The sequence below is a fragment of the Heterodontus francisci genome, chromosome 9 (genome assembly GCF_036365525.1).
Source record: "Heterodontus francisci isolate sHetFra1 chromosome 9, sHetFra1.hap1, whole genome shotgun sequence".
Lineage (NCBI taxonomy): Eukaryota > Metazoa > Chordata > Chondrichthyes > Heterodontiformes > Heterodontidae > Heterodontus > Heterodontus francisci.
Window position 1 is genome coordinate 108324368 of NC_090379.1, and position 20957 is coordinate 108345324.

At 45.1% G+C, this 20957-nt stretch overlaps 1 protein-coding gene across 1 annotated transcript; it reads left to right on the forward strand.

Moving 5' to 3' along the window:
- Positions 1-10168: 10168 nt before the first annotated feature.
- Positions 10169-14207, forward strand: cyp1c2 (cytochrome P450, family 1, subfamily C, polypeptide 2). The gene has a single exon (XM_068039651.1). It carries the CDS (start codon positions 10711-10713, stop codon positions 12280-12282), a length of 1572 nt encoding a protein of 523 aa, XP_067895752.1. The 5' UTR covers positions 10169-10710; the 3' UTR covers positions 12283-14207.
- The last annotated feature ends 6750 nt before the right edge of the window (positions 14208-20957 follow it).

Genomic DNA, 20957 nt, shown 5'->3' on the forward strand with positions numbered 1-20957 from the left:
GCTGAACAACGAACCATCTGATGGAACAAGCAGACAGCCATGTCATCCCCACAGAGAGAGATTGAAACTATAATGGATGTGTGTGTGTGCATCTTTGCCAAGTTGAGGAGAGGTCGGACTGTACAGGGACAAGACTGAAGGTGAAGGCCATCAATCTCACGACCCATCCCCAGTCTTGGCAAGTCTGTACTCACTCACATCATCCATCTCTGCTAAACTTCAGACTAATCTTAAATATAACTCATTCTCATCTTGCATTCATACTATTTTTAAAATAAAAGTAACTTTCTCTCCTTTAGCCCTTGTTAGCTATTCCTCAATCTGTACACTGTCCATGCCTTCCCTCAGCAGTATCTTAAACTGCCAGTTGGGAGCTGCTATGGAGGTTCCCTTCCCTTCCTCTGTAGAGATGTCAGTTTTCTACTTAGCATCTTCTTTTGGCCATGTGAGCCGCATGGAAGATGGCAGGATCCCCAAAGACACATTGTACAGCGAGCTCGCCACTGGTATCAGACCCACCGGCCGTCCATGTCTCCGTTATAAAGACGTCTGCAAACGCGACATGAAATCGTGTGACATTGATCACAAGTCGTGGGAGTCAGTTGCCAGCATTCACCAGAGCTGGCGGGCAGCCATAAAGACAGGGCTAAATTGTGGCGAGTCGAAGAGACTTAGTAGTTGGCAGGAAAAAAGACAGAGGCGCAAGGGGAGAGCCAACTGTGCAACAGCCCCAACAAACAAATTTCTCTGCAGCACCTGTGGAAGAGCCTGTCACTCCAGAATTGGCCTTTATAGCCACTCCAGGCGCTGCTTCACAAACCACTGACCACCTCCAGGCGCGTATCCATTGTCTCTCGAGATAAGGAGGCCCAAAAGAAAGAAAGAAATCTTCTTTTTCAGCAGATGTATCAGAAATTCCATGGCATTAGGGATCATAGTTGAGATTTCATTGCTCTGTCACCACTTTCCTTCTATTTCAACACTTTTACTTTTTTTTTGTTCCTATAAATTTTTTATTAATTTTACACTGCTCCCCATCTTCAGATTCAGTTCCCAGATAGGGTGGACTCTGGGCTGCCTCAGAGAAAGCAAGTGAATTAAGTAACCACCTACTCGCTTTCCTCTCCCAATGCTGCCCTGCAGCCAGCCACTGGATAGTGTGAGGCAGCAGCCCAGGTTGACTGGCACTGAGTTTTCCAGGAGGATGTGCCTGGCACTGCTTGGTGTCATTGTCTCCCCATCCTAATGGGACAGTTGAGGTTCTGAGCCAATCACAGGGGTGATCACAGGTTACCTGCAATCTTTTTTTTGGTGAATGTTTGTGCTCATTAAGGTGCTGGCTGTTAATTCTGGGACTGTCCCAGTGTCAGCGTTAAACACACCCAAGGTTGGGTGCAAAATAAAAGATCCTGTATTCCACTCCAAAAATGTGCCCCAACCCCAACCCCAACCCCAACCTCAGACTATTACCCCCTGCTGCGCCATTGGGATGTTTTCGTTGTGGCCACTCTCAGCAAGATTGGCAATTTAGCCCTGAATTAAGGCATCCATGCCCAACATTAACTGGGTGTTGACAGCCCAAAATTATTTCATCTAGGATATGTACGGGTGGAAAGGAGAGACTGCGTGCACAGTGTCCATCCCACTGCTCTTACTATCCCACCTTCTGAACGAGACACAAGCGCGCTACTAACTGAGCCACAACTGGGCGGCACAGTGGCGCAGTGGTTAGCACCGCTGCCTCACAGCTCCAGGGACCCGGGTTCAATTCTGGGTACTGCCTGTGCGGAGTTTGCAAGTTCTCCCTGTGACCGCGTGGGTTTTCGCCAGGTGCTCCGGTTTCCTCCCACCGCCAAAGACTTGCAGGTGATAGGTAAATTGGCCGTTGTAAATTGCTCCTAGTGTAGGTAGGTGGTAGGGAATATGGGATTACTGTAGAATTAGTATAAATGGGTGGTTGTTGGTCAGCACAGACTCGGTGGGCCGAAGGGCCTGTTTCAGTGCTGTATCTCTAAATAAATAAACTGGCACCTTGATGTAATGTGTTTATACCAAGAAAGGTCTTGTCCCATCCAGCCTGCCCTATCTCTTAAGGATGCGGGAACAGGAGGAGGTCATTCAGCCCCTTGAACCCCTATTCAATTAGATCATGGCTGATCTGTACCTCAAAACCATCTACCTGTCAATCAGAAGTAATATTACAATAAAACTTAAGGAAATTGGTGGATCAGTGGGTTAAAAGCTGTTCTTGTACCTCCGATCTAAAGAAAGGGAAATATTTACACATCACGTCCTTCCTGAGCATCCCAAAGGGCTTCACATGCAGTGAGACAATGGTTTTCCAGTGCAGTCACTATTATGCAGGTGTATATAATAGCTCGAATGTTTAAAGACAGATAATGTTGGAAGTAAGAAGGAAAATGCCAAATGCTAATAATCTGAAATAAACCAGACAATTCTGTAACTGTAAAGCACCTCGATCTGCAGATTAACATCCGGGGTATGACCTTTGATCAAAACTGATTGGGATGGGGAGGCGGTGCTCGATGTTCCTGTGCTCGTCCAGACAAAACCCTTCAAATCAGGCAACCGGATAAATGTGGATCGATCCCTCTAACAAACTGGTTAAGTGCCAGTAGATAGAATCATTTGAATTATGCTTGAACCTAGATTGCAAGGGTGAGAAGAATTACATCGCTGTTACCACACAGAAGCAAATTACTTGGTCCAGCCACTCTGTGTTGGTGTTTATCCTCCATATAAACAATAGTCCTAATTCCATTCCAGTCTGTTTCAATATACCCTCTTCCAATCCTTCATTATTTAAAACACCTGCCAAATTCCCTGTAATTTTCTCTGTTCCATCAAAAACGGCACCAATTTTCTGATATTAAAAACCAGAAATGCTGGAAATACTCAGCAGGTCTGGCAGCATCTGTGGAGAGAGAAGCAGAGTTAACGTTTCAAGTCAGTGACCCTTCTTCAGAACAGATTTTCTAAGTCTTTGTTCAGATTTGCATTTCTTCACACCCCATAGCATCCTACAGAATCTGTGGTATATGCTTTATATTGCCATAGGGACACAGGAACAAGAGTAGGTCACTTAACACCTTGAGCATGTTCCTCCATTCAGTGAAATCATGCGACCTAACTCCATACACCTGACACTGCCCCATATCCCTTACTACTTTTGGTTAACAAAAATCTATCAAACTCAAACTTAAAATTAACAATTGATCTTGCATCAATTGCCCATGGCAGAAGACAATTCCAAATTCTACCACCTTTTGTGTGTAAAAGTGTTTTCTAAATTCACTCCTGAAAAGTCTACCTCTAATTATTAGACTATACCCCATCTCAACCAGCAGAAATAGCTCCTCTCTATCTACCCTATCTGTTCCCCTTAGTATCTCGAAATATATAATCAAATCATTCCTTAACCTTCTAGATTACAGGGAATGCAACCCTAGTTTGTGCAATCGCTCCTTGTAATTTAGCCCTTGGAGTCCAGGCATCATGCTGGTAAATCTATGCTGCACTCCTTCCAAGGCCAATATATCCTTCCTATGGCGTGTTGCCCAGACTGCTCACCGTACTCCAGGTGTGGTCTAACCAGGGCTTTGTATAGCTGAAACGTGACTTCTTTCCCTTGTTTTCTAGTCCTCTGGAGATAAAGACCAGCATTCAATTTTCCTCCAGTCTCAAGACAGTTGCCAGGGAGAGGTATGGACCCAGTGCCAAGGAAACTGAATTTGTGATGGGGACTGAAGACAATAACTTTTGTCTTCCCAATATTTAATTGGAAGAAATTTCTGCTCATCCAATACCGGATGCCATACAGTCAGACAATTTAGAAACAGAGAAAGGGCCAAGATAGGCAGAGGAGATGTGGAGCTGGCATACTGTTAGCATGTAGATGAGAAAAAAAAGGGGTCAAGGATAGATCTTTGGGGGATACCAGAGTTAACGGTGAGAGAGCAAGAAAAGCCAGGTGATTTTCTGGCTACGAACGGATAGATAATAATGAAATCAAGCAAGTGCAATCTTACCCAGTCGGATGACAATGGAGCAGAATTTCATGGTCAACCGTGTGTCAAAGGCTGCAGACAGATTGAGGACAAGGAGGTGGAGGGATAGTTTATCTTTGTTAGTCAGCTGGGATGTCATTTGTGACTTTCACAAGAGCCATTTCGGACAGGGTCGGAATCCTGATTAGAGGGGTTCAGGCAATAAGTTCCAAGAAAGATGGAAATGAATTTGTGAGCCAACAACACATTCAAGGTCTTGAAGGAAAGGACGTTCATGGTGAGGAGGTAACTTGCAGGAATGTGTTTGTTTTTTTTGAGGAAAGTGCTGACAGTGGCAGTTTTTGAGGAGAAAGAACAGTTGATAATGTCAGCTAACATGGGAGCCAGGAAGGGAAGTTGAATAGTCAACAGTTTAGTAGGAATAGGGTTTAGAGAGTAAGAGTTGCATTCCATCGACAATATGAGCTGAGAGAGAGCATAAGTGGATATAGGAGAGAAACCAGGGAAAGATGCAAATTCAAGGTTAGGGCAAAGGGGAACTTTAAAGGAAGTTAGGCCCAGTTGGCTAATGAAAGGGAGGGGATGCAGCAGAAGTAGCTAAATGGATAGCCTCAATCTTGATAACAAAAAGCTCATGAGCTCATTGCACACATTGTTGGAGATGAGGGTGGAAGAAACAGGGGAGGGTGGTTTAAGAGGAGGAGTGATGTGTTATCTTTGCCTTTCTGGATGATCTTTGAATAATGGGCTTGTTTTAGTGATAGAGAGCATTGCCCGATAATGCTTTAAGCAGTCTAGTCAGACCTGGCAATGAATGGTTAAACCAGTTTTTCGCTAAAGACGTTCAAGTCCACCTCCCGTAGACTTAAGGGAGTGGAGATGAGGATTATACTGGGGGAACAATTAGGGCAAGAATGAATAATAGTTCTATTGGGGAAAAGGGCATCAAAAGTGGTAGAGAGGGTGTGATTTAACAAACAAATAGCTACAGCGATGTCTCGATGAGTTAAAGGCCAAAGGCTAGATAGTTGTGAATTTGAGAGTGCAGTGATAAGTGACTTGAGACACAGATATTTTTTTCTTCAGGGTCAGCCACAGAAAAAAAGTGGGCTTGCGGATAGATAGTGCGACAAGGAAATGATCAGAGATTGCCTCATCAGTGATGACAATATGGATAGCGAAAGATGACAAGATTGAGGGGGTGGCCTTATATGTGGGTAGGAGAGTTTATATGGAGGGGGAGATTTGGGGAGGAAAGGAAGGCAGTAAACTCAGAGAAGAGAGAAGTGTTTAGAAGGAAGTTGAAATCACCGAGAATAAAAAGTCATTCAGAGGAAAGCAGAAAAGATATCATACTGAGAAATTTGGAGTGATATTTGGGTGGGCCTTAGAATCCTTAGAACAAGGATTCTAAGTAAGAGATGTGAAGGGTGGAACAAGGTGATATGCTCAAAGGAGGTGTTGCCAGAAATAGGGGGACATATAAGGGCTACATCACTGTCGTGATAGTTTGAGTGGGGCAAGTGGTGGAAGGTATAGCCAGGTAGGGAAGCCTCATTAAAGGGAAAGATGTCATCACTTCTTAGGCACGTCTTGATCAAGGCCATAATGTCAGTGTGATCGTCCACAATAAGCTCATGCATGGTAAGGGCTCTATTAGCAAGTGAATGTACATTCTGGAGGAAAATGGGGAGAGGAGCAGTGATAATCTATCATAGGATCAAAGCTACGAGTGATGGTAAGGAGGATGGTGAGATTAGCTCTCTCTCTGTCCCTCTCTGCATCCCCCACCAGCACTTTATGGATTCTGTCATTACCCATAAACAGTTGAGTGCCTTATCCCTGTGCCTCTTCACTTTGATAGCCATGCATCTCCTTTCCCAGTGACTGCAGGTAAACAGGATAAAGCCTGACCTAAAATAAGAGTTTCAGAACCTTTGTGTATCAAATCTACAAGGTGTCAACTGTGTCTCAGTGGGTAGTACCTCTGAGGCAGAGGATTTGTTTTTATATAATGCCTTTCATAATCACCAGATGTCTCAAAGTGTTTTACATCCAATGAAGTACTTTTGAGGTGTAGTCACTGTTGGAATGTAGGAAACACAGCAGCCAATTTGTGCACAGCAAGCTCCCATAAATAGCAATGTGATAATGACCAGATAATCTGTTTTTTGTGATGTTGATTGAAGGATAAATATTGACCAGGTCACTAGGGAGAACTCCCCTGCTCTTTTTTTTATTTATTTAGAGATACAGCACTGAAACAGGCCCTTTCGGCCCACCGAGTCTGTGCCGACCAACAACCACCCATTTCTACTAACCCTACAGTAATCCCATATTCCCTACACTAGGGGCAATTTACAATGGCCAATTTACCTATCACCTGCAAGTCTTTGGCTCTGGGAGGAAACCAGAACACTCGGCGAAAACGCACACGGTCACAGGGAGAACTTACAAACTCCGCACAGGCAGTACCCAGAATTGAACCCGGGTCCCTGGAGCTGTGAGACTGCGGTGCTAACCACTGCGCCGCTAACCACTGTGCCACCTCTTTAAGATAGTGCAGTGGAATTTGTTACAGCCACCTCAAGGCCTCAGTTTAATGTCCTATCTGAAAGCCAACACCTCAGCACTGCATTGAAGAATCAACCTTGATTTTTGTACTCAAGCCCTGGAGTAGGACTTGAACCAATAACCTGACTCAGGAGCAAAAATGCTACCCAATGAGCTTCAGCTGACACATTAAGGCTGAGGGCTCAAGTCATAAGAGTCATAGAGTTATACAGCACAGAAACAGGCCCTTTGGCCCATTGTGTCTGTGCCGGCCATCAAGCACCGAACTATTCTAATCCTATTTTCTAGCACTTGGCCAGTAGCCTTGTATGCTATGGCGTTTCAAGTGCTCATCTAAATACTTCTTAAATGTTGTGAGAGTTCCTGCCTCTTCCACCCTTCAGGCAGTGTGTTCCAGATTCCGACCACCCTCTGGGTGAAAATTTTTTTCCTCAAATCCCCTCTAAACCTCCTGCCCCTTACCTTATATCTATACGCCCGGTTATTGACCCCTCCGCTAAGGGAAAAAGTTTCTTCCTATTTAATCTATCAATGCCCCTCATAATTTTGTATACCTCAATCATGTCCTCCCTCAGCCTTCTCTGCTCTAAGGAAAACAACGTTAGCCTGTCCAGTCTCTCTTCATAGCTGAAATGCTCCAGCCCAGACAACATCCTGGTGAATCTCCTCTGCACCCTCTCCAGTGCAATCACAACCTTCCTATAGTGTGGTGCCCAGAACTGTACACAGTACTCCAGCTGTGGCCTAACTAGTGTTTTATACAGCTTCATCATAACCTCCCTGCTCTTATAGTCTATGCCTCAGCTAATAAAGGCAAGTATCCTATATGCCTTCCTAACCACCTTATCTACCTGTACTGCTGCCTTCAGTGATCGATGGACAAGTACACCTCTGACCCTCTGTACTTCCTAGAGTCCTACCATCCATTATATATTCCCTTGTCTTGTTATTCCTCCCAATATGCATCACCTCACACTTCTCAGGATTAAATTCCACTTGCACAGCTCCGCCCATCTTAACAGCCCATCTATATCGTCCTGTAATTTAAGGCTTTCCTCCTCACACCACCAATTTTCATTTCATCTGCGAACTTACTCATCATACCTCCTATATTCACGTCTAAATCATTAATGTACACTACAAACAGCAAGGGTCCCAGCACCGATCCCTGTGGTACACCGCTGGTCACAGGCTTCCAATTGCAAAAACAACCATCAACCTTCTGCCTCCTGCCACTAAGCCAATTTTGGATTCAATTTGCTAAATTGCCCTGGATCCCATGGGCTCTTACTTCTTAACCAATCTCCCATGCGGGACCTTGTCAAAAGCCTTACTGAAGTCCATATAGACTACATCAACTGCTTTACCCTCATCTACACATTTCGTCACCGCCTCAAAAAATTCTATCAAGTTAGTTAGACACGATCTCCCCCCGACAGAGCCATGCTGACTATCCCTGATTAATCCCTGCCTGTCTAAGTGGAAATTAATCCTGTCCCTCAGAATTGTTTCCAATAGTTGCCCTATCACTGATGTTAGACTCACCGGCCTGTAATTACCTGGTTTATCCCTGCTACCCTTCTTGAATAATGGTACCACATTCACTGTCCTCCAATCCTCTGGTACTTCTCCTGTGGCCAGAGAGGAATTGAAAATTTGTGTCAGAGCCCTTGCAATCTCCTCCCTTGCCTCACATAACAGCCTGGGATACATCTCATCTGGGCCTGGGGATTTATCCACTTTTAAGTCCGCTAAAACAGCTAATACTTCCTCCCTTTCAATGCTAATTTGTTTGAGTATATCACAATCCCCCTCCCTGATCTCTACACCTACATCGTACTTCTTGATAGTGAACACAGATGAAAAGTAATCATTTAAAACCTCACCTATGTCCTCCGGCTCCACACACAGATTTCCACTTTGGTCCCTAATGGGCCCTACTATTTCTCTGGTTATCCTCTTGCCCTTAGTATACTTCTAAAACGCCTTAGGATTTTCCTTTATCGTGCCCGCCATTGTTTTTTCATGTCCCCTCCTTGCTCTCCTAATTACTTTTTTAAGTACCCCCCTGCACTTTCTATACTCCTCTAATGCCTCTGCTGTTTTGAGCGCTCTGAATCTGCCATCAGCCTCCTTTCTTTCTCTGATCCAATCCTCTATATCCCTTGATATCCAGGGTTCCCTGGACTTGTTGGTCCTACCCTTTACCTTAATGGGTTGGCTCTGAACTATCACTATTTGCTCTTTGAATGACTCCCACTGATTTGATGTAGACTTTCCACTTTGGCCAGATCCTGTTTTGTCATCTTAAAATCGGCCTTCCTCCAATTGAGTACCTTTATTTCTGGTCTATCTTTGTCCTTTTCCATAACTACTTTAAATCTAACAGAGTTATGGTCACTATCCCTGAAATGTCCCCCCACTGACACTTCTACCACTTGTCCGGCTTCATTCCCTAGGATTAGGTCCAGTACCGTCCCTTCTCTTGTCGGACTTTCTACGTACTGGCTCAAAAAGCTCTCCTGTATGCACTTTAAGAATTCCGCCCCCTTTAAACCTTTTGCACTAAGACTATCCCAGTTGATATTGGGGAAGTTGAATTCCCCTACTATTACCCTATTATTTTTACACCTGTCTCAGATTTGCCTACCTATCTGCTCCTCTATCTCTCCCTGACTGTTTGGAGCCTGTAATACACTCCCAGCAAAGTGATTGCCCCCTTTTTGTTTTTAAGTTCTACACATATGGCCTCATTTGAGGAACCTTCTAAGATATCATCCTTCCTTACTGCAATAATTGACTCCTTGATCAACAGTGCAATGCCACCTCCTCTTTTACCCCCTCCCCTATCACGCCTGAAGATTCTATACCCTAGAATATTGAGCTTCAGAAAATCAAGCATAAAATTCCAGGCTGCCACTCCACTGACATACTGAGGCAGTGCTGCACTGTCGGAGGTCCCAGCTTTCGGGTGAGATGTTAAGCTGAGAGCCTGTCCGCCTTCTCACATTTATCCCTCAACCAACACCTAAAACAGATTACCCATTAATTGTCACACTGCCGCCTGTGGGATCCTGCTGTGCGTACATCAGCTGTTGTGTTTCCTACATTACAACAGTGACTACACTCCAGAAGTAGTTCCTTGGCTGTGAATAAATCCCCAGGTTGTGAAATGTCATTATATAAAAGCGAGTTCATGAACTGCCTGGAACTGACTGAAGCTAATTCAGGAACTGGATTAAAGATTACTATCTGACGGTTCTGGCTCCCATTGAAGGCTGTTTCTTGTGTAATACATAATCCTGACCATGGTCATTATTTCACCTAGCCTTTATTTTGACACATTTAAGGATGAAGCGGACTGGTGTATGTGCTGTAAACTGATGTTTCCGCTTTAAGGTGACTTTTAGACTGGTGTAGCCTCTTTAAAGGGGAGGTAACCCTCTGCCTCTCTCCAGGATCAGCGCCAAGAATGATCACGCTTGTCTTGGGGAGAAAGGGGAGCTTGCTCGCCTTCACTTTAGCAATGGAGTTTCCAACACCAGAGCCGTTTATTCCCATTGGTTTGACATCACGTAATAGGTTGAATGAAGTTAGACAGTTTGAAAGGGAGGGGAATCCGCGGGTCTCCGCACTCTATAAATGGAAAACCCCGAGCACTTCGGAGCAGAGCCCTGACCAGCTCGGGGAGAGGGACCGGACCTGACCTGACCGGACTGGAGGCCAGTCAGTCCTTGCAAGCTCAGGGCAAAGCGGCTCCTGCAAAAGCCTCGGGGACAACTGAGAGTCTGCAAAAACAAACAGCAGCAGAAGCAAAAGGTGCCAACAATAGATCTGGAAAGGAGCAACTGAGTGCAAACTAACAACTGATGTCTTAAAAAAAAACAAGGATTAAAGTTGGAGAGGGAGGTTAGGCGCAAGAGCAGAAACTGGACAAAGTCGTCTCCCAACAGAACGTGGAAGGACTTGAAGCTGCAAGGTCGGTGTGTTTAAGAGTTTGGGATTTGAGGAAGACACTGAGACAAGGTGTGTGTGTGTGAGAGAGAGAATTGCAAAGGGGAGCCTCTGGGAGATTGGAAGCTGCAGTCCAGGAGCCTCTCCTGAAGCCATGGACCGAGTGCTGGGGATGGATGAGGACTGGAAGCTGCGGCTGCAGCCGGCCCTGCTGCTCTCCTTGCTGCTCCTGGCTTGCCTGGAGGGCTGCAGGTGGCTGAGGGAGTGGAGGCGGCGGCAGGGCAGGAGGAGCCCCCCCGGCCCCTTCGCCTGGCCGCTGGTGGGCAATGCCATGCAGCTGGGCAGCTCGCCCCACCTGACCTTCACCAAGATGGCCCGGCGCTACGGGGACCTCTTCCAGATCCGCCTGGGGAGCCACGACATCGTGGTGCTGAACGGCGAGGCGACCATCCGCCAGGCTCTGCTGCAACACAACGCCCAGTTCGCCGGCAGACCCGACTTCGCCTCCTTCCGCCTGGTGTCCGGGGGCAAGAGCATGGCTTTCGGCAGGTACAGCAGCCAGTGGCAGCTCCACCGCAGGCTGGCTCACTCCACCGTGCGGGCTTTCTCCACGGCCAACAGCCAAACCAAGAAACTCTTTGAGCAGCATGTGGTGAGCGAGGCTTGTGATCTGATCCAGGTTTTCCTGAGGCTGGGGGCGAGTGGCCGCCACTTCGAGCCGTCCCACCAGCTGGTGGTGGCCACGGCCAATGTCATGTGTGCCCTGTGCTTCGGCCGGCGCTACAGCCACGATGACCTGGAGTTCAGGAAACTGCTGGGCAGGAATGACAAGTTCGGCCAGACGGTGGGAGCCGGCAGCCTGGTAGATGCCATGCCCTGGCTCCAGGCTTTTCCCAACCCGGTCAGGAGCGTCTACCAGGACTTCAAGCAGCTCAACCGCGAGTTCTTCGAGTTCGTCCGGGACAAGATCGTCCAGCACCGAGCCACCTACCAGGCCGGCACCACCCGGGACATGAGCGACGCCTTCATCGATGTGATCGAGCACGGCAAGTTGGCGGAGGGGGGTCTCAGCAAGGAACATGTGGAAGGCTCGGTCACTGACATCCTGGGTGCTGGTCAGGACACCACCTCCACAGCCCTGAGCTGGATCCTCTTCCATCTGGTCCAGTTCCCGCAGCTGCAGAGCAGGCTCCAGCAGGACATTGACAAGGTGGTGGGCAGGGAGAGGCTGCCGGGGGTCGAAGACAAGGCGCGCCTGCCCTACCTGGAGGCTTTCATCTACGAGATCATGAGGTTCACCAGCTTCGTGCCCATGACCATCCCCCATGCCACCACTGCCCATGTCGACATCAACGGCTACCACATCCCCAAAGACACCGTGGTCTTCATCAACCAGTGGTCCGTCAACCACGACCAGCACAAGTGGAGGGACCCCGGCACATTTGAGCCGAGCAGGTTCCTGAAGGAGGACGGCAGCATCAACAGGGACCTGGCCAGCAGGGTGATGATCTTCTCGGCGGGGAAGCGCAGATGCATCGGCGAGCAGCTGTCTAAGATGCAGATGTTCCTCTTCACCGCCATCCTGCTGCACCAGTGCAACTTCGAGGCGAATCCTTCCGAAGAGCTGAGCATGGACTGTTCTTACGGGCTGACCATCAAGCCGGTGTCCTTCACCATGTTGGTCAAACTGAGGGACAAATACCGCGGGATCGTCTCCCCAGCATAAAGGTAGAGAGAGAGAGAGAGAGCTGATGAAAATGGACTGGCCTCTGGAGACAGTAAGGGAGGAATGAATGAATATCAGTGCAGTATATCAGGTGGCTACTTGACAATTCGCCAATTACAACTTCTCCGCACATTTACTCTTGTTCCTAGCTGTCAATATTGGAATATGCTGTTTGCCAGACTGGTTGGAAGGTATTTTAAGTAAATTGTGGGATATGAGGAAATTCTGCATTAACCGGGTAAACGTTTCCTTTTAAATTTAATGGACAAAGCATTTCACATTTAGCGGGTGCCGGTATTATTGGAGCTAATCTCACACGAACCCGGGTTCACTCTATTTTTGAACCTATTTCTGGGGCGCATTTCAAACCTCTCCTGGCTCACTGTGTTTTCAAATCACACGGGGAGCGAGATGAGGTGGGGTCTCAACCATCAACAGCACTGTTGCATTTTCAGAAATCGTAAACAGTTCATTTCAAAATAATAGTTAAATAGTATTAAAAAGCATTGTATTTCTTTTTAAAAGTAACATTTTTGTAATGTCGGTTATATTGGAAGCACGCAAGCCACTGTTCTACTGCACTGAGTTTTGAACTGCGATCCCGTTCAACTGGAGACGGCACAAATGCTTAAAGCACACATTAACAATTTTGCTAAGTTTTGCGGATACATAGACCCCGAGAGCTTCCTATTCAGTCAGTGTATTTCTGCTTGCAGTGAATATAGGGCATAGCAACAACTGAGAAGCTGAGGCTGCCTTATATTTCAGTTCCTTCTGCTTGAGTTCCAGGGGCATGGAAGTCCAGATGTTTTTGAGGGGGAAGTTAGACTGCCTGTCTTGCTTTGTGCTGGGTGATGTTTCAGTTTGCATTCACGCTGGATGAGGGATCTAACAGCTCTTTCACGATAATGTGGTGCCCCAATCCTAGGCTGCAACACACACTGAATCTTTCAGCTGTCTCCAGGTGATCCTGCTGAGCTGTCTTTAACACCATATTAAAAGAAAATTTCACATTCAAGAGCTGATTGGACAGTCAGCTTAACTAATGTCACTGGTAGTTGAGGGCTGGTGAGCAGAACTCTCGACTGGGGATTGACAATAGTGGGTAGTCCAGTTTCTACCTCTGTGCTTCTCACCTGTACTGTGGTCATCCTGATAACCAGCAACTGGCCTATACAGCAGCCCAGGACCAAAGAAACAAAACAGCAGCTCTCAGCACCTCAGTCTTGCCATCACCCTGCATTAACACCCTATGATTGTGTGTGTGTGTATTATATATATAATATATAAGGTAAAAAAGGAACAATGGAAACTGAAATGAAACCAGAACATGTTATGGAAGCTCATCAGCACATGGAAACGGTACGTTTTTTGGTGTTAACCCTTTGTCATAATTTCAATTCTGACCATGGACTGCACCTGAAAACTGAACCTGTTTTATTCCTTTCTTTTCCAATGTTGACAGGCATGCTGTGTATTCCTAGCCTTTTCAGGTTTTACACACACACAAAATCATGCACATACATGCAAAAACACAGAGACATATATGTAGACACTCGCACACACAAACCTCCGTTGCTGTGGTGTGGGTCTGACTCCCGTTGGATGCTGTGAAGTTCATATAACATAGATGTAACTAATAATTAAAATGTGAAGAAGAGCCGGGTGTAAGTAGACTGCATGATAAGTATCTTCACGCTTCCCTGCCTCCTACAAACCTAGTTAATTTGTCTTTTGTCTGCTTCACTCTACATTTAGTCCCACTGCCTCCTAAATACTGTATCAGATAGATGCTACACACTATGTATATGTTTCCTATAATTGACTGTCACTGTATGTGACCATAAATGTAAATTATTCTACTAATGTATTCTACAGTATTACTCCCACTACAATTAATAACACAAATGTATTTTTATATCACAGTCCTGGAAATGTGTCTGATTTTTTAAAAGTGCATTTCATGAGCTTAGAGATTTTGACAGTTAAGAACAGTTGTTTAAATGTTTTTATGTCATTGACTATAATCAGCAATCTTCCCTTGTAGTTTGGTGGGTAGATAGGTTTGGGGTTCAGTAGCTTGGTGGGCAAAAGTTTGGTAGATTGGCAGTTTGATGGGTTGATAGTTGTGGGGGTGGCGGTCAGGGTGGGTGTTGATAGTTTGGTGGGTCAGTACACTTCCTGCTGTGGTCTTGAATAATATGGCCACAGGTTGCATTCCTGGTGAGTTGGCTAATCTCATTTGGGTGGAAGTATTGGTATTACAATTGCCCTCAGTCTTTCTGGCCTGCAGAAATCAGCCAGGATTCCTGCTTTCCATTGCCATCCCTTGTCCTCTGCTCACTTGTGTTGATGTGGTGTGAAGACAATGTGTGAATTGGCTGGTATCCCAATTGTCAGACACCCCTCCCCCAATCCCCCCCCCCCCCCCTCTCACATTTACAGTGAAGGTTTGTACATGAAGAGTAGCCTCATTTGGCTGATGTGGAAAAAGGGCCATGTGGAAAAATAATTCAGCAAGAGCCTTCAGTATAGCAGAGGGAAAAACCAAGAAAGGATTATCTGGCACAGCAGTAATTTGGTATTGCTTATAGCAATATCATGTCATGTGACATGGTGTACCTGCAGGCCTGACATCATTTATCACCTTCCCTTAATTCAGCAAGCATGCACTAGAACAGAAACAGGCATTCAGCCCATTGAGCTGAGTGCGCCTGTGTTTTACTCCACATGAGCAGTCTAGTCTAATCCCATTCACGTCCTCGATACCCTTTAATATTCCCCTTTTTCAAACAACTTTTTTTTACAAGTATTTATTGAATCTGCTTCAATGACAGTCTGCACCTTCAAACCACCTTCTGCTAGAAGAATTTTCCACACATGCTCTTTAATTCCCTTTAAGAGTATTTTGCAGACCAGTGGAAACAATCTGTCATTGTTTACCATATCAATTAGCCCTTCATAATGTTGAAGGCCTCCAACAGATTAGCATTAACCTTTGCAGCATTATGAAAAAGCAAAACCTTCTCCAGTATCTCTTTGTATCAACAAGTCCTCATCCCTGGTAAGAACTGCACCTTTTCTACTGCTTTTATGATTTGTCTATAATGGGCTTCAAATTCAGCTTATCTAAGGTCTTGTACAAATGATACATTACCACCTTGCTTTTGTATACTATGGAACGAACAGCCAGTTGTCATTTTAATGACCTTCTCTACTTGTTCTGGAACCTTTTAATGACCCATATTTCTGCACACCATAGTCCCCTTGCACCCCTATAATTAAAACCTAGACATTTAAGGTCAATTTCTTTTCCCTATTCTTACCTATAAATTTTATTACTTGGTATTTTTCCACATTGAACTGCACCTGCCACTTGCCCACCCATCCTGGCAGTCTATGTCCTCCTCTAGCCTTTTCACAGTTAGCCTCGCAACTGGCCATAACCTCAACTCGATGTCAGTTACAAATTTCACGTATTCCCTGAAATCCTAAATGTGGAGCATTAATGTATATTCGTATATACGTTGATGTACCAAATTTCCGATTCACCATCACTATTTACTGAGTCTGACAACAGCATTACTCCCCAGGGATGTATGAATGCAAAATTCCTACAAACAGTTCTGTATTTTGTTTGAATCACGAAACGACTCAGTGAAGTATTCAAGCTTTTACTTTGACAATCTGTTCAGACAGTAAGTTAACTTGGCAAATATGTGAACTTCTCTAGGGAGTATTAAAATTACTGGAATTTCTATATAACCCACGACTTAATTGCTACATTGTCTTTTGAGACAAGTTATCCCGGAGCACACATGAAGTTATGGTAACATTAAATACTTGTAGATTAAGGACATTACCATTCATCTTTACTGCATCAGTTTCCCCATCAAAAGACTGGCAATGAAAAACTTCTTACCAAAAAGCTCAGATTAGAATGAGTAAGAATTGTAAATATACAAAACTAAAAACTTGTCAGTCGGAGGTAAGGAGGCAGTAACTGAGCCTTTGGGTTTCCAATAACATTGAACAGTGATGATATTTTCCCTTGATCTGTCCTGTTAACATTCCAACCGTATCTGTCTGTCCTCCTCTTACCTGTTGAATAAAGGCAAATCACCTAATCCCAATGACTAACAGCCGCTAGTGCTCTGTAATTGGTATCCCTGCCTGGCCTCTTGAACATCACTCCCTGTACAAAAGCAAAATACTGTGAATGCTGGAAAGCTGAAATAAAAACAGAAAATGCTGGAAATACTCAGCAGGCCAGGCAGCAACTGTGGAGACAGAAACAGAGTTAACATTTCAGGTCAATGACCTTTCATCAGAACTTGAATGAAAGGTCACCAACCTGAAACATTAACTCTGTTTCCCGGTTTGCTGCCTCCCAATTGGTTGACAGTCAGATCCACCTGACCAGCTCACTGCTTTGCTTTCGATCTATTGCACAGGATCTACCTACCCACCAACTAATCCTGAACATTTACTGCATACTGTCCATCTACCATTTCACTGTATCTATTGTAGAACATTTAACACAGGATAACATATTACATTTTGGAGGTTGTACATGTGAAAGGCAAGTTACTGAACCATATAATTGTACAGCACAGGAGGCCAGTTTGTCCAGCCTATGTATGTCGGCTGTTTGAAAGGTCTATCCAATGAGTCTCACATCTCTGCTCTTTGCCTATAGCCCTGCAAATTTTTTTCTTTTTAAGTATACAGTATATCGAATTCACTTTTGGAAGTTACTATTGAATCTGCTCCCATCACCTTTTCAGGCAGTGCATTCCTATCATCAAAAAAAATTCTTCTCATCTCTCCTCTGGTTCCTTCGCCAATTACCTTAAATCTGAGTCCCTTAGTTATTGAGCCACCCACCAGTGTGGAAACAGTTTCTCCCTACCTCCTTATTAAAACCCCTTATAATTTCAAACATCTCTATAAACAAAGTCAAATTCAACATCTCAAACCTTTATTTTTAACGATCTATATATATATATATATATATATATATATGTAAACATATATTCTCATCTTGTGATGACCGTGTGGGTGATATACTGTTCATCAGTTGAACAACTGACCAGCTATCAGGCTGTGCCAGTCTAACTCTGTGAGTGACTGCTCGGAGCTGGGGGCCCTTCTCAGTTGGGGGAGAGAATAACTGGCAGTCTGTGTGGAACATCCCCTTGCCATGCACCAATACACGATGCCAGCAAACTGGCAAATGCGTTCCTACTGATAAATGATCAACAATAGGGGAAGGACAAAAAAAGCGCTAGAATGTTGACGTAGAAATGTGCGTCTTATTGTGTGAAAAACAGCTATCAAGATGACTAATGATTCAAATATGCAAATGATGTAATAGGTTTATATGGCACAATTTTACTAAAACCCAGTAAACTTCCAGATTAACAATCCAGTTTAATTCATTTATAAACAAAGACCAGTTTTCCCCTCTTCTGCTAAAGGTGCTGTATAGGGTGCAGTTTCACAGGCACAGGTACCTGGTACCTTACACAGGTGGACAGTCTACATGGTGAGGATGAACTTTTAAGCCCAACGTGGCCTTTTCTTATTCTTAACTTTTTGTTATCTGAGCCTGGACAGGCTATTCAACATTAGAGAGCAACTTCCTCATCTGATAGCCACACAACAAAAACTTGCAATTAAATAGCATCTTTCTTGGAGCGATTAGCAAAACATATAATAAGGGATATTAGAACAAAGGCTATGGGCCCTGACAACATTCCGGCAATAGTACTGAAGACTTATGCTCCAGAACTAGCCACGCCCCTATAGCCAAGCTGTTCCAGTACAGCTACAACGCTGGTATCTATCCAACAAAGTGGAAAATTGCCCAGGTATGTTCTGTGCACAAAAAGCATGAAAAAGCCAACCCGGCCAATTACCATCCTATCAGCCTGTCAGAACATCAACAAAGTGATGGAAGGGGTCATTGACAGTGCTATCAAGTGGTACTTGCTCAGCACTAACCTGCTCAGTGATGCTCAAGTGATGCACCAGGGCGATTCAGCTCCTCACCTCATTACAGCCTTGGTCCAAACATGGACAAAAGAGCTGAACTCCAGAGGTGAGGTGAGAGTGACTGCCCCTGACATCAAGGCAGCATTTGACCGAGTATGGCATCAAGGAGCCCTAGCAAAACTGAAATCAATGGGAATGGGGGAAAACTCTCCGTTGGTTGGAGTCATACCAACCACAAAGGAGGATGGTTGTTTGTTGGAGGCCAATCATCTCAGTCCTGACATCACTGCAGGAGTCCCTCAGGGTGGTGTCCGAGGCCCAACCATCTTCAGCTGCTTCATCAATGACCTTCCTTCCATCATAAGGTCAGAAGTGAGGATGTTTGCTGATGATTGCACAATGTTCAGCACCAATCACGACTCCTCTGATACTGAAGTAGCCCATGCCCAGATGCAGCAAGATATGGACAATATCCAGGCTTGGGCTGATAAGTGGCAAGTTAATATTCGTGCCATACAAGTGCCAGGCAATGACCATCTCAAACAAGAGAGAATCTAATCATTTCCCTTGACATTCAATGGCATTACCATCGCTGAATCCACCCCTATCAACATCCTGGGGGTCACCATTCACCAGAAGCTGAACTGTACCAGCCACATAAATGCTGTGGCTACAAGAGCAGGTCAGAGGCTGGGAATTCTGCAGCGAGTAACTCACCTCCTGTCTCCCCAATACCTGTCCACCATCTACAAGGCACAGGTCAGGATGTGATGGAATACTCTCCACTTGCCTGGATGGGTGCAGCTCCAACAACACTCAGGAAGCTCATCACCATCCAGGACAAAGCAACCCACTTGATTATCACCCCATCGACCACCTTCGACATTCACTGCCTCCACTACTGACACACAGTAGCAGCAGTGTGTACCATCTACGAGATGTACTACAGCAACTCACCAAGGCTCCTTTGACAGCACCTTCCAAACCCAAGACCTCTACCATCTTGGAGGACAAGGGCAGCAGATGCATGGGAACACTACCACCTGAAAGTCATCCTGAGTTAGAACTATATCGCTGTTCCTTCACTGTTGCTGGGTTAAAATCCTGGAAATCCCTCCCGAACAACACTGTTGGTGTCCTACACCCCAAGGACTGCAGTGGTTCAAGATGGCAGCTCATCACCAATTTCTCAAGGGCAATTAGGGATGGGCAATAAATGCTGGCCTAGCCAGGGATGCCCACATCCCGCGAATGAATAAAAAAACAGGTAACCAAAAGCCTGGACAAAGAGGTAGGTTTTAAGGAGAAGGGAGAGGTGGAGAGGAGGAGGAGAGAATTGAATTGATAACTTGCCATGGTGGAAGCTGAATTCCCAGCCCATGGGGTGGAGGTCCAATATTGTTCAGTAACAGCAGGTATCTTATCCAGTGATGTACAGACACAGCAGCAAACAGGCACACACAATGGGGAAACCCAGGTGAGAGGTCAAGGCTGCAAGTTGAGGACAGTGCCAAGTTTGAAAATGTATGAAGAAATAAGGTGACATGAAGGTTGAGTGTCAAAACAGTAGTTAATATGAGGGGAGGTTAAACTGTTTGCACAGATACATAAACACATAAACTCATACTACAGATTGCACTTTATTATGAAACTCATAACCTTCGAATCAGCAGAGGATATTAACCTTTGTTGCATTTCTTTCCTTAAATGCCTATTCAAATTGGATATTTCGTAATGCATAATCTGGACAGCAGGTGGTGGCAGCAGCCTGTAACACAGACAGTTGGCAGATAAGGAGGGACACTGATGGTGAAGAGGGAATGTTGGTTAGTGAGCATGAGTTTACATTGCAGCTTCCTATCAGATTCAATATGTGATGGGAACTGACACAGATAGAGACAAAAACAAATCGGCAGCAAAAGAAAAACTTGATTACATTTTGTATTTGTCACACTCCAATCCACGTTCCAAAATGACTATTCCCCTTTAATTTTGCAGGCCAAAAAGACACCTTTTGAAGATGGGCTCTGACCACCAGTTCCCCACTAAACAGGGGCGCTCACCACAAGATTCAGCCATACAGTGCATTGGTGAGACCACATCTCGAATACTGTGTGCAGTTTTGGTCTCCTTATTAAGGAATGATGTAAATGCATTGGAGGCGAGTCAGAGGAGGTTTACTAGATTAATACCTGGAATGAGCGGGTTGTCTTATGAGGAAAGGTTGGACAGACTGGGCTTATTTTCACTGGAGTTTAGAAGAGTGAGAGGAGACTTGATTGAAGTATATAAGATCCTGAACAGTCTTGACAAGGTGGATGTGGAAAGGAAGTTTCTTCTTGTGGGTGAGTCCAGAACTAGGGGGCACTGTTTTAAAATTAGGGGTCGCCCTTTTAGGACTGAGATAAAGAGAACATTTTTCTCTGAGGGTTGTGCAACTTTGGAACTCTCTGCCTCAGAAGGTGGTGGAGGTGGGGCCATTGAATATTTTTAAGGCGAGGTAGATAAGATACTTGTTAGGCAAGGGAATCAAATGTTATCGGGGCTAGACTGAAGTGTGGAATTCGAGACACAAACATATCAGCCATGATCTTATTGAATGGCAGAGCAGGTTCGAGGGGCCGAAGGGCTTTCTTCTGCTCCTAATTCGTATGTATGTTTGTATTCCTGTTAAACGG